This window comes from Myxine glutinosa, chromosome 4, assembly GCF_964187855.1.
Source record: "Myxine glutinosa chromosome 4, kmMyxGlut1.1, whole genome shotgun sequence".
Lineage (NCBI taxonomy): Eukaryota > Metazoa > Chordata > Myxini > Myxiniformes > Myxinidae > Myxine > Myxine glutinosa.
In genome coordinates, this window is record NC_136264.1 from 90,345,527 (window position 1) to 90,360,831 (window position 15,305).

Below are 15,305 nucleotides of genomic sequence, written 5' to 3' on the forward strand. Positions count from 1 at the left end.
CATGTCTTACAGACAGAGGAAAGCTACACCAAGGGAAAAAAAGTCCAATCTATTGAGCCATGTAACCACGACGACCCTGACACGAGCATATTGGCTCACCTGCAAGATGCCTTGAAGAATGACTCTCCCAAACGCCCATGTTTGCACTGTGGATACTGATGTCGTCGTGATTCTGATTGGCAATGTATACCATCTGCTAACTGTGTGCTGAGTTACAGACTGGCACAGAAAACAATTTCACTTATTTTCATATCAATGTGATATCTCATGCTTTGGGGAAAGACAAATCACTGACCTTGCCCTTTCCATATTTTCACTGGCCGTGACACTGCATCAGCTTTCTACGTGAAAGGCAAAAAGATAGCATGGCAGGTGTGGAAATGCTATCCAGAGGCGACTGAGGAATTCACCTTTGTTGCAATGAATCCATTTACACGTCAATTTCGATGCCAACCAATTCAAACTCCTGGAACGCTTCAGGGTCCTTCTCGATAACAGGACCAGCCACCTAATCTCTGTCAATGAGGTTCGCATAAAGATTCTCTGTCAAAAGAACAAGGCAATGGAAAACATTCCACCCATGCGAGATGCTTTTGTTGCAGTGCTGGAAGCATGCCGCATACCAGGCTGGGATCTAAACGCCAAGTTAATTGACCCAGAAACAAATACCCTCTCCAGAGGAATGGGGGTGGACTCTATAGAAAGATAGACAATCTTTGCATCCTGTATGGACAATACTACCGATGGCCTCTAGAGCCTGTAGTGTGTGTGCTAGGAACATTTGGCTGTAAGAGCATGAGAGGCTGCTGTGATAGGTGTGCCTGCAGGAAGACTGCATGAAGATGCACCAAGCTTTACAGCTGTAACTGTGACAGGTGGAATTCTATGAATATCAAATGAAAACTTTTAAATCTAACTAGTGGGCCAAATGATACTAATATTATTGTTGTTGTTGATATCATTAATATTAATTAATATATGCTTTGTTACAATGTTATCATTGTTTTTGTTATTTACTTTGTAATTAGAATGCCATACTGTGAAATAACCTATTAAACTGCTCTATACACCTTAACATGGCGCACATTTAGGAACATGGGAATTCTTCTGGGTTATTTGTAGTTAATTTTCCTAATCAACTCAGGAGATCATAATGATAATTTCAATGTATCACATTCTACATCAGAAAGCTCCAGTAGAACTCCACAAAAAACATTCCTCACACAAAAACATTGCCTCAAACAGGGAACCATGATTGTCATGGGGCCCGCAAGGCTAACCCCTGCTCTAGCGGGGAAAAATGGCCTTAAAACGATCATTCATTCATTCATTCATACACACACATATATACACACACACACAGGGGCGTCGAGAGGAGGAGTCAGGGGGAGTCGCTGCCTCGGGGCCCGGGGTCCGTTGAGGGGCCCGAGCTTCTACTGTAATTTTTTTTTAAACAGTACAGTGAAACCCCTCTTCGGCTCATCCTCATTTCCTCATCGTTACATTTAAACCCAGAAGCTGATTTTGCTTTCCTTTCTGGCTTTCTTGCCAGAAACAAACAACATTTACTGCAATTAATGGTACAGTTTCAAACTTTACGAAAAACTGTTATTAACCAGAAAAGTGCGTTACAAAGAAATAGGTTTGTATCCTCTTTGTCCAAATACTATTATTAACCATCCTCTCACGTATGTTTTTGCCAATCTTAGGGAGAAATAACGTTCAACAATCGAGGGTGCGAATTGACTCGATCGGTCCAAACGTCCCGCTATCTCCTTTATTTTTGATCGCACGGCTAAATAAAAGTGACCATTTGCTGTTCTCGGTAAAATATTCAGGTAAATGGCACGGATAAATAAGAATTTTGTCCTTGTGTGCATTTTATTATATACTGTTTGAGGCCGTTTGTCTGGAGCAATCATGATGATTTGGACAATTGGACCGCACTGTATGTTCCGTACTCTGAAACACGTATGAGGTGCACAAACTTCAACTTGTCTAATAGATTTGTTAATACTTTATTTATTTACTCTAGAACACTTGTACTGTGAGCTGAAAAGGCTGCTGTGATTTTGCTTCATTTATGAGCTCGTTTATGGTTTGGTCATGTGTTGAGGAAGGATGAAAGTGACTGGTTGAGAAGAGTGATGGAATTGAATGTAGAAGGAAGTAGAGGATGGGGAAGACCGAGAAAGACTTGGCTAAAGGTGGTGGAAGAAGAAATGCAGGCAAGGGGGTTAACAAGGAGAGATGCAGAAAATAGGGCAGGATGGAGAAGATTGTCATGGGGACCGCAAGGCTAACCCCCGCTCTCGCAGGGAAAATGGCCTTAAAATGCATGTTGTTGTTTTTGTTGTTGTTGTTGTTGTTGTTGTTGTTGTTGTTGTTGTTGTTGTATGAGCTGGTTGCTACTCTAATTTAGGATCTTCCTTAAAGAAAGTTCCTTAAAAAGTTATAAGAGAGAAAGGGTGGGGCCCCGAGGTTGTTTAGTTCGGGTCCCATGCTGCCTCTCGACGCCCCTGCGCACACACACACATACACACACACACACACACACACACACACACACACACACACACACACACACACACACACACACACACATATATATACTGTACTACTATATACGAAAAATGCATCAAATCTGCACAAGTTATTGAGAATATCATTGTAACCGATCTCCTTGTGCTTTTTTTTATTTTTATTTTTTGTATACAAGATCGAGGCTGGTGAAGGAGCGAACATTTATCACACAGAAAGACAAACCGACAAACCGACACATAACCAACAAACCGACACATAAAACAAAAAGCATCGGGAGCGGTAGACAAGATGGGGAGAGAGGGGGAAGGACACAAACACAACATTTGAGAGCAGGAACCGAGAGACATGGAGACATCGAGAGATGTGTGGGAGGGAGAGGGCTTTGGGGGGGAGGCATGGGAAAGGGGGTGGGAGAAGCATAAAACATATGGACACTGCCAGGACTACCAGGAAAGAAGTTGGAATTACAAACAAGGTGGATCTGGGGTGAATTAGTGGGGGTAGAAAAGATCAAGGTTTTGGATGGGGGAAGATAAGAGATGGTGGTGAACAGCTGTTTTAAAGACCTGGAGGGAGGAGTGGGATTGAAGGGAGTGTGGGAGTTTGTTCCAGAGGCGGGAGAAAAGAGGAATGAAGGAGTGAAGGTGAGCAGAGAGCCGAGATTTTGGCAGTTTAACCATCAGAGGCTTGCTGGCAGATCTTGTGCGACCTGTAGGAATATTTGGGGGACAGAGCACAGAGAGAGCTGGGGGAGCAAGGCCGGAGAGGAGTCGGTAGAAGACAGAAAGACCACCTACCTGCCTGCGGTGAGTGAGTGAAAGGCCCTCAGAGATAGCTTCATCGCGGGAGATTCCAATGATTCTGAAAGCTTTGGTTTCAACAGCGTGAAGCCGAGCTAGGTGTGAGGCAGGAGCACCAGCCCATAGGGGAGAACAGTATTCCATTGAGCTGCGGATGAAAGCCTTGTATGTGGTGAGGAGCTCAGGTGTGCCAAGGAAGGACTTCGCACGACGGAGGATGCCCAGTCGGCGACTGGCTTTGCAGGCCAGCTTGGAAATGTGGTTTTCCCAAGAAAGATCATGGCAGATAGTGAGACCCAAAAGCTTGAGCGACAGAACTTCTTGGAGAGGATTGTTGAGAAAGTAGATGGGAGGGTTGTCCAGTCGATCTTTTCGGAGAGACATAGTAAGAGTGTGAGATTTGTCAGGATTGAAAGACATGTTCCACTTGTTTGACCAGTCTGTGATTTTGTCCAGGTCTTCAGAGAGTGAGGAGGCTGCAGACTGCCGATCTGAGGGAAGAGGAATGGAGCGGCAGAGAGTGCAGTCATCAGCAACGAGATAGAGAGGATTTTCCAGAGAGTCGGAGAGATCATTGATAAAGACCAGAAAAAGCACAGGGCCCAGCACACTGCCTTGGGGAACTCCAGCCTGAACAGGAAGGGGAGATGAGAGAAATCCATTCAGGGCCACACGTTGACTACGACCATAGAGGAAGTCCGCAAGCCATGCATGGAGATTTCCATGGATACCATAGGAGTACAGTTTGGTGAGCAGAGCTGGGTGCCAGACCGTATCGAAGGCACGTGATATGTCGAGGGAGACAGCTCTGATTTCCTGTTTGGCATTGAGGACCTCCATCCATTGTTGAGACAGGAGAAGCAGCATGTCCAGAGTAGAGTGACCTGGTCTGAATCCAAATTGATGATCAGAGATCAAACCATTGGAGAAGAGGAAAGATTTCATATCCGAAGCAATGATGGATTCCATGACTTTGCTGATAATTGGGAGCAGGCTGATTGGTCTGTAGTTAAAAGGATCTGTTTTTGCACCTTTTTTGTGTAAAGCGGTAATGTTTGCTGATTTCCAGGATGCTGGCAGATGACCTTGAGCAAAAGATAGGGTGAAAAGAACAGAGAGAGGGTGAGATAGAGCGGCACAGCAGGATTTTAGGACCCGTGGGCTGATGCCGTCTGGTCCAGTTGCAGAATCAGAGTCGAGGTTAGACAAAAACTCCTCCACCTTGTCAGGAGAGAAGGACACAGAGTCCAGGAGCAGTTGGGTTCGACTGGGAAAGGTGGGAACAGAGAGAGATGGGTTTGGGACTAAAGATTTTGAGGCAAACACAGAGTTGAGGCATTCGGCTTTGTCACGTGCGATGTCAAATATGTGGCCATTTGAGGTAAGGGAGGGGATGGAGGGGGAACAAACACCAGAAACGGATTTGACCAGACGCCACCAGGATTTGGAGGAAGGAGACAGGTTTGAGAGTTCGTTCTTGAGTGAGGAGAGATAGTGCTTCCTGGCACTCCTGAGGGTAGACACACACTTGTTCCGAGCTTGGTGGAAGGAACTGAGATTGCCTTCAGTTGGATTAGCCTTCCAAGAGGCAAAGGCAAGTTGTTTCAGGGCAACTGCCTCACCACAAGATTCGGTGTACCATGGACGGGAGGAAGGGTAAGACAACTGAAGACGAGATGGGATAAATCTGTGCATGAGAGAGATCAGTTTGCTTTGGAAGAATTCCCAGGAAGAATTGATGTCAGAGGCAGTGGAGATGGGAGACCAATCCAGACGATTGGTGGCTGCTTGAAGCCTGTCCCAGTCGGCCTGAGTGAAATGCCAGACTCTTCGACGCTGAGGAGGCTCTCTGAGAATGGCCAGAGAGATGTCCACTTTGACAAGCACATGATCAGAAGAACCGATTGGAGCAGAAGAAGAGCAGCAGACATTAGCAGGGAAGTTTGTCATAACCAAGTCTCGAAGAGAAGAAACTCCATTGGCTGAGATCCGGGTCGGGAAATTGAAAGATTGTGTCAATCCCAGTGAGTCACAGAAGTCCTTTGCTGAGGTGCCATGACTGGTGAGAGAGGAACCCACACCCAACCAGGTGGCATGATGACAGTTGAAGTCACCACATATGAGGAAGAGAGAGTTGGGATGAGTGGATAGAAGTTGGTCCATGTTGTCAGAGAGTGAAATGTAAATTAAGTCATCACTGTTTGGGGGACGGTACAGAACACATATGAACAAAAGGTGGGAGCGGAGAGGAAGCCGTAGCCAGAGGTACTCCTGGGGGTGAGGAGGAGAGAGGGCAGTGCAAGGAGAATGAGGAAGAGAGTTTTTGATAAAGATAGCCACCCCACCACCAGGACGAGGCTCAGGTCTATCATACCGGAAGAGGGAGTAACCAGGAAGAGATATTGAGGAATCAGAGACATCTTGAAGGAGGAAAGTCTCTGTAAAGCAGATCAAGTCTGGATTGTCAGAAGCAACCTGTATGGAGAGATCAGTCAGGTTTGAGCGAAGGCCCCGGATGTTTGAGGTCCATACCGTTAAAGAAGAGAGAGGGGGAGCATCGGGTACAGGACAGGGGAGGGGAGGAGTAGGGTAAGATGAAGGATGAGAGGGGGAGGTAGGGAGAGCAGTTGATAGTGTGTCAGAGATTACAGAAGAGTTCCAAGAAAGGGAAGGACGAGGAGGATGAAAGGTTTGGTGGTGAAGGGATGAGGCAGAGTGAGGGGTTGTTTGAGGGGGGGCATGGGACAGTAGAAGGTTGGGGGGGGGGGGGGGGTGGAGGCATGAGATAGAAGGGAGACGAGGTGGGGAGGAGGCAACTTTGAGGAGGGGGGAGGAGGGAGAATTTGAGAGGAATGGTATGGGGGGAGATTTGAATGGGAGGAGTTGGGGGGGAGTTTTGAAGGGGAGGAGTGAGGCGGGAGTTTAGGAGGGGAGGGGCAAGGGGGGAGTTTAGGAGGGGAGGGGGAAGGGGGGAGTCTAGTAGTGGAGGGGCAAGGGGGTAGTTTATGAGGGGAAGGGCAAGGGGGGAGTTCAGGAGTGGAGGGGCAAGGGGGGGGATTTGGAGGGGAGGGGAAAGGGGGGAGTGTTTAGGAGTGTAGGTGCAAGGGGGGGGATTTGGAGGGGAGGGGCAAGAGGGGAGTTTAGAAAGTGGATGATTAATGAAAGCCGAACATTGATAACAAATTGGGTTTGTTGTGATTTTCAAGTTAGCAATCCGATTCAGAACGATGGAGGAGGGATGGAATGAATGTGAATTTAGACCATGTAGTGAGGGAGACGTATAAGATATTGAATTTCTTTTTTTTGACGTGGAATGAGTTGGAGAGGAAATTGAGAAAAGCCTTTTAAATAGGAAGAAAAACAGCGTGTTGTAATATACCACTGAATAAACCACTGAACGGGAAAGGTTAAACATATTTAAAATAATATTTAAACAGAACCGTGAACAATCTTATATGCACAAAATACCAACGGGGGGAGGGTCGAGAGGGACCACCACGAGTCACGTGAACAGGGCAAAAGGTGGATGGCAAGGAGATAATGGGGGCGGGGCGAAAAGCACCGCGATACACCTGGACAGAAAGTACAGGATGAGACAACGGCACACGTGGAGAAAGGAAAAATAAATGTTTTTTTTTTTTTGTTGTTGTTTTTTGGCGGGAGTGGGGTGGGGTGGGGTGGGGTGGGGTGGGGATTTAAAACGTTAGACAGAGAGTATTACGTTCGGTGTAGAAGGGAAAAACTGAGAGCCAAGCAAAACACGATGTAGGGGACTTAAGTTAACAAACACCGATGGAGGTACAAGGCCGCACACGAGGCGCAGAACAGGATTAATTAATTACGAGTTACAGGAAATTCAAACCAAAACTAACTATAAACAAACAATAAAGCATGGACGATAAAGTAACGAGTTGAAATTTGACAAAGACACGAATGAAAAAATAACCACTTTGGATGCCCGGAGAGAAAACAAGCCTCCAGGTCGGAAGCTTCAACAACTAGGCCGCGTCGCCGCGCGCGGCACGAGATACTCGACTATTCTTTACAGGTATGAAAGATTAACCCTGATAAAACTTCCGAGGGACACTTAAAAGGTACACACACGTAAGATAAACAGTTTAGACAAGAATACAAATGTGACAATGACTTAGCTTCGAGCGTGCGTGAAGATCGTGGAACAGCTTCGAAAATCCGTGACCGCCCCGATCAACCGCCCCGATCACTTTGATCGCTTAAATCCCGATCGCTCGCTTAAAATCAAGCTACACACCTAAAATTCAACAATTTTGAGCTATCAATTTACATTCGAAATATATATGAAAATGCATGAATTAATATAATTTGCATAACTAAAATAAAATTCAAATGGAAGGTATTTGCCAATTTTGTGGCTGCACTTATAACTAGAACGGGCACTCGGTAGAGCGCATACCTTCGCCGCAGCTACTGTTCTGTACTTGGCATGGGAGTGTAGGGAACAGAACAACAAAAATACGATTTTGACCTTTTCGTGACCTTGACCTTGACCTTTGACCCGATTGCTCCCAAAATCTAATCAAATGTGTCCCGTATAATAACCAATCATCCCACCAAATTTCATGCAATTCGGTTGAATACTTTTTGAGTTATGCGAATAACATACACACACACACACACACAGACATACAAATAAATACACAGCGATCAAAACATAACCTTCCGCTTTTGCGAAGGTAAAAATCAAAGCTATGGACCTAAGGAACACCTGGTGGAAATTTGGGGGTTTTATCGATCTGTCCCCATCAATCTCTCAAGCTCCGTGATTATATAGATTATAGATTATACCCAACAGTGTAGAAAAATGATTGGAAATATTATAATTTTCATTTTTACCTTCGCAAAAGCGGAAGGTTATGTTTTGATCGCTGTGTATTTATTTGTATGTCTGTGTGTGTGTGTGTGTGTATGTTATTCGCATAACTCAAAAAGTATTCAACCGAATTGCATGAAATTTGGTGGGATGATTGGTTATTATACGGGACACATTTGATTAGATTTTGGGAGCAATCGGGTCAAAGGTCAAGGTCAAGGTCACGAAAAGGTCAAAATCGTATTTTTACCAAGTACAGAACAGTAGCTGCGGCGAAGGTATGCGCTCTACCGAGTGCCCGTTCTAGTTTATCCATTATTTTATCCTCAAAAATATTATTGCAACTAATACATTTATCACAATATTTAATGTTGTCATTCACCCCTAAATCTGCTTGCTTCATAAAATTTTATGTGTATTGCCTGAGGTATTAGACTTTATATATCAACTCAATGCAGTCTGCCAGGTGATGCAAATGTGGGGAATAAATGGAGGGTTTTGAAAACAATGCCATGAGGTGGGTAGACTTGAAACCAGATGTTAAAGGGAACTTTGTGTGGCTTTATTGACTTATTATTCAAGCAGTTCCCTCCTCAGGCTTGGCTTGCTTTATGTCAAGATTCAATCTGAACTCATGCACATGCATATGCTGGGATCTCAGGTTAAATTCCTTTATATTGTGTTGATTTGTCCGAGTGAGTAATTCATGCAAAAGTTTTGTGGAGGGGCGGTAGGGGGGGGGGGTGTTGGGGATGGGAGGGGTAGGGGGTCGAGGAGAGGGGTTGGAGGGGGGAGGGGAAAGGTGCATAACTCGATTTTGGTAACAATAGCATGAAATGTGTGACCACGTAGCTTAGATTACTCATGTAACAGGGAAAATGTTAAAGTCGTATTGTAAAACGAGCACTGAGGAGGCAGTGTGTTAACTTTAAGACAGTCTAGAGTAAGTTTGTTGTGTAAAACCTCCTGTTTTCAAGCAAGGCTGGGTGAGGACTTTGGCATAAAAGCACAACTGTAAAGGGCATTGAGCTTTAGGAAGAAGGAGCACTGACTGTTTGGCCAGTGAACCGCAAGCCATGGCGGTGAGATCGACTGCGGAGCCTTGGATGGGGGGGGGGGGGGGAAGGAGGGGGGGAACCCTTTTTAATGGGGATGCCCTATGGGGGGGGGGGGGGCATGGCAGCCTGGAACATGGCAAGCCCACAGCTGGTGGCCAATGATAGGGATCCGCCATGCATAAAGACAGTTCCAAAGTTTACAAGGGCTGTGATCGCGCTATGCGTGGCAGTTTTTCTTTTGGAGTTAGAGTGGGAGTTTTGGTTTGGAATTATAGTTGGAGATGGGATCGGATCTTGGCAGAGACATCATCAGAAGGCCACATTTCACATCCATCCAATCGCAATCTACCATGAGTTTCTGCCTTCATCCCTGTACCCTTGTATCCCTATTGCTTCTCGGCACCTACCGACTTCTCTTTTAAACCTACTGGCTCTGCCTCAACCATTCTCCCAGGAAGATGATTCCATATATTTTTGACACTCTGTGAAAAATCCCTGCGTCACTTCTCTCCTGACTCTCCTGTTGTTCATTCTCACGCTGTGCCCCCGATTCCTGTCACTGTCCACTCCAACAACAACAACAACATGCATTTTAAGGCCATTTTCCCTGCTAGAGCAGGGTTTAGCCTTGCGAGCCCCATGACAATCTTCTCCATCTTGTCCTATTTTCTGCATCTCTCCTTGTTAACCCCCTTGCCCGCATTTCTTCTTCCACCATCTTTAGCCAAGTCTTTCTCGGTCTTCCCCGTCCTCTACTTCCTTCTACATTCATTTCCATCACTCTTCTCAACCAGTCACTTTCATCCTTCCTCAACACATGACCAAACCATCTCAACCTGTTCCTCTTCACAGCATCAATCGCAGGCTCTATTCCCATCATCTTTCGCAATTCATGATTTGTCTTCCTCTCTCTCAACGATACTCCGCACATCCATCGAAGCATTCGCATTTCCACCCTTTCCAACCTTCGTTGCTGCTCTACGTTCATTACCCATGTCTCGCTCCCATAAATCATAACACTTCTCACACATGCAGCATACACCTTTCCCTTCAGCTTCAACGACACTCCCCTCCTCATCAGCACGCCACTCAGTTACCGAAACTTCTTCCATACACATCTCACTCTAGCAACCGTTGCCGAGTCTGATCCACCTTCCCCATTCAGCATGTCTCCGAGGTAGCAAAATGTTTTCACACCTTCCAGCTTCACGCCGTCTCCAAGATCCAACTCAACATTTCCTCCATCTGCAGCTCCCTCTGTGCACACCTTACACTTGAATGTAGCTGCCACACTGGTTAATGACCCTCTCAGACCACTACATTTTTGATGAACCCACTCAGCGCACATTGTACATTGAATGGAGTTCACTCAGACACCCTTCCTGCACACAGCACAGGGCCACTTCCCAGTTCTTTCCACCTCAACACATGCTTTACCACTTGCCATCACCTTCGTCTTTCCGATATTCACCTTCAGACCTTTTGTCTCCATACATTCCTTCCACTTGTTCATCTTTTCCTTCAGTCCATCCATACTTTCCGCAATCAACACCAGATCATCTGCATACAACAACCCCCACGGTAAAACCTCCTTCACGTGCTGAGCCTGCACCTCCATCACAGCTACAAATAGTAGTGGACATAGTACCGACCCCTGATGCACTCCCACCTTCACCTTAAACTCACCACTGTTCACGTCCTTCGTCCTTACAGCTGTGCGTGCTCTTTCGTACATTGCCATCACTACTCTGATCAACCATTCCTCCACTCCAAACTTCCTCATTGCCCATGTCAATACTTTGCGTGGAACCCTATCGAATGCTTTCTCCAGATCAACAAACCCAAGAAACAACTTCTTCCTCTTCTCCATGTACTTCTCCTGCAACTGCCTCACAATAAAGAGCACGTCTGTCGTTCCTCTTCCTGGCATAAATCCAAACTGCATTTCGTCGATCTTCACCTTCTTCCTTATCCTCCTCTCCAACACCCTTTCCAATACCTTCATTCCATGCTCCAATAACTTTATCGTTCGATACGAGCCACACTCCAGAGGGTCACCTTTCCCCTTGTATAGAGGGACGAGGGTGCTCAGTTCCCAATCCACTGGAATACGGCCTTCTTTCACCACCAGATTACAGATCTCTGTCATTCTCTTCACACCCCAACTTCCTTGTGCCTTCAACATATCTGTCCTGTCACTATATCAGTGTCACTATCAACATATCAGTTCACTGTCCACTCCAATAAAAACAAATTCCTCAAACATTTCATTCACCTACTACTGCTTATTTAATGGCCACCATGAACCCCACCTTCTTCTAGGTTCAGCTGAGGGCATGTTTTGGTGCAAGGTTTTCATAAACTGCTTGGCCAGATCAGACGCTTAACTGAAGCTGATTTAGACAGGAGTTTGTAATTTGTTCAGGGTTGCCAGTGATAAATTGCCTATCTTCAGGAAAGACACTGTGGGATATGTAATGTCCATCTCTCCGGAATACAACAGATGGGACACTGGTGTAACCTGAGGGACAGCGCATGTTGTGATGCAATTTACTGCTCCGGAGCACCAATCCTACAGTTTATAGTCGGAGCGGGAAAAGACTCCAGACTGGACAGCATACAGGTAAGCGCACTACTTCTGTACCTTCCTGTCGGACATATATTTTTGTCAACAACCTTCATTATCTTCACCATTTAGACGAAAACCACTCCCACTTTCTAACATAAAGAACACACTAAAATAAAGAAAAAACAAGCTTCGACCTCATGTTGAAATGTGATATCCATCGTTATATTTTTGTTTTATCAATGTTTCTCACCTTAAATCCATTAATTTCTGACCTTACTTTGTTCTGAAGCCCATTTTATTTGTTCAAAAGTACAACTGACGTTTCTCAATGTCCTTGTTTTTATTACATAAAGTACACCGATTGGTCACGAACACCATTGCGATTTATTCCGCATTCTCTTGACATGTAATGTTAGTGCATGCTCCTCTATAAGGTCCGAGACAATGTCAAAAACAAAGAAGTAAATGTAAGAAATTTTACAGGAAGCAGATGGTTCACCTGGGGCAGGCCGCCGCAAGGCTAGATGAACGTGCCCATTTCGAGCCGCCTGTTGCATCAGGGCCACCACGTGCCGATGCGAGGCCCCGGCCACCGCCGTCCCGTCCACGGCCCGAAGCTCATCGCCGGGGCGCAGTCGGCCTTCCCGTGCTGCTGCGCCCATTGGCACCACTGCTCCGATGAAAATCTGGAACGGAATGTTATATTAGTCACAATGCCTGGCTAGTACAATGGTCCAAAAATATCATATCATATCAAATGTTCAAAACATATCAAACAACTTTCAAGCAAGGAAGGCAGTTGCCTCATTACCCTATGCATATGCATAGATCAACCCTATGCATTAGGGATTCGTCATAAAGGGGACAAGTTGTTAATTTAAAAAAAAAAAAAATTGTTCCATTTCTGCTTCTTGGCCAGTTTTTCCTTCCATTTCTGTGATTGAGAGTTTGCAGCTGTATCCATTTATCCATCCTGTTCACCCACTGTCTCCTCCCTTTGCTCTCATTCTTCCCCTGCCCTTTATTCCTCCATTTCTCCCTCTACTTTGCTGTGCTGTGAACTGTCTGTGTGTTCCTCCCCACCCCCAACCCACACCTTCTTTATACTGTTCTTTATGTTTTGTTACTTTATACTGTCCTGGTCCGTTCTGTGTTCCAGCAATCGAGCTCATACACAAACATCGACTCTGTATACAAAAAAGTCTGGAAAATATGCGGAGTGCTCACAGTGCATGGTTTCTTCAATGATTGGTTTTGTGTCTCCGTGGCGCTCAAGAAACAACAGTTTCCACTGTTTTCAGTTATACGCATCTGAACAATGATGGTCCTTATGATCGCTGTTGCAAAACACGGTGGTTTTAAGTTTCTCTACATTGGGATAGCATTCTCGCTGCTGAGTTGTCAATTCTTAGTTCGATCCACGACTGGATCAAACTCGACTGAAAAACAAACCTGCCATTCTGTTACAATGCCAGAAGGGGGCACTGCACTTCAGAGAAGACTGCCCTTCAGATTGGGACGTAAAGCTGGCTGTGCCATCTGCATTTGGGTTGTTGACATGGAAAAAATCACACCGTATTTTTTGAAAAGAGTAGACTCTTGTATGTCGTTATCCTTGCCAAATTCCTGTCGTGGTTAAATGAGGTACGAATTTGATTAGCAGTCCTACATCGATTTTTGTACAAATATAATTCCAGTAGTTTTTGGAATGTGTGGTATTTTTATGGATTCGTCTGTTTTCATATCACAATTTTTAAAAACCAACAACTTTTTAACTAAAAGAAAATCATTGCATTTCCTGGAAACAGCTTTGACTAATGTTCCCATGACATACCTGCAGACCTGGAACTGAAGGGCTTGTGCATGTCAATGTTTTGGCACACAGATCAGGATGTAAACAACACGAGAACAGATCTACACACCAGATAAATCAGGTTGGTTTGTTCGTGTTCCCATGGAAGCCCTGGCTCATGATATGGGCAACCCTGGTTAAAATTCCATGTACACTATGGTTGTCCGGTGATTATGTATAAACATCACGCTAGCCTTAGGATGTATGTGCAGTAGGGTGGTCCAAAAATGCAAAAAAAATCACTTTTTTATCTGGATTTTGATGCTCTATTGGATTATTGTTAGAAATGGTCTAAATCATTCACCCAAAAAATATTTTGCATCTGAGTCATCTATAAACTCATACACACATCACACATACATCACACTAACTCCAAGATGCTATGCTTTTTATGTCATTATATGCGTACACATCAACATAGGTCTAGAACTTGAAATGTCATGTCCTATCCAATTGTTCGTATATCTTTTATCAAGATATTTATGGAAATGGTTCAGATGAGATAATTTACTTGATGCCTGTGCCACATTTTAGTAACATTATGTGAAATCTGTAATAAATACATTTGTGTCACATGATTTTAACTTTTGTCCATATTTGCCGAAAATAGCCAAATTTGGTGAAAAACGCCATATTTCAATTGAAGTGTGTATGAGTTTCTAGATGGAATTGAGCGAAAATATTTGGTGGGTGAATGTTTTAGACCATTTCTAACAATAATCCAGTAGAGCATCAAAATCGGAGAGATCGATGTTTTTTGGACCACCCTAATGTGCAGTGTGTGTGTGTGTGTGTGTGTGTGTGTATATATATATATATATATATATATATATATATATATATATATATACATATATATATACAGTGGAACCTTGACTTACGAGTTTAATTCGTTCTGTGACCGAGCTCGTAACTCAAATTGCTCGTATCTCAAATCAAATTTCCCCATTGAAATGCATTGAAATGCTATTAATCCGTTCCAGCCCGCCAAAAACCACACCAATTTTTTTTTAAATATACAGTATATATAAAAATATCTCGCGCTTTATATTTCACCTGTATGCAGCATACAAGTTGGCAGGATGGCCTGGACTGGAGGTACGCACACTTGACTCTAAAGTCTAAACTGTCCAGCCTGGGTTTGAATCCCGACCCAGCTATAACCTGTCATAGGTGAATCACAGGCAGGGTGATTCATCAATGTGTGTACCGCTAAACTGGGCGCCCCGTTTGCGTCCCATTAGTTGTTGGATGTTAAGGATCTCACCGTGTTTTCCACAAAGAGAAGGCGAGCTATCGCCGGCATTCTGAACAAGTTGTGGCCTGGCATGCTCTTCTCCTCTGCCGTTATATACGTCCTCCTCGGCACCTCGCTCATGTTTTTCGACGATTGCGTGTTTTATATCCAAGCACAAGTTTTATATAAAACACGACGATTGCGTGTTTTATATCCACAAGTTGTGGCCTGGCATGCTCTTCTCCTCTGCCGTTATATACGTCCTCCTCGACACCTCGCTCATGTTTTTCGACGATTGCGTGTTTTATATCCAAGCACATCATCCTCTTCTTCTTCTCAGCACTGCACTTGCCACTCACTTTCTTAGGCCCCATGGTTAAAACTAAGAAATTTTCC

The 15,305-nt window shown here is 44.6% G+C and overlaps 1 protein-coding gene across 1 annotated transcript in view; it reads right to left on the reverse strand.

Annotated features, from left to right (window-relative positions):
* Positions 1–15,305, reverse strand: part of LOC137425927 (membrane-associated guanylate kinase, WW and PDZ domain-containing protein 1-like) — a 229,891-nt gene that overhangs the window by 72,911 nt on the left and 141,675 nt on the right. The window contains exon 12 of the mRNA XM_078776136.1: positions 12,320–12,506. Coding sequence (XP_078632262.1) covers positions 12,320–12,506 — 187 coding nt within the window. The remainder of the gene's footprint in view (positions 1–12,319; positions 12,507–15,305) is intronic.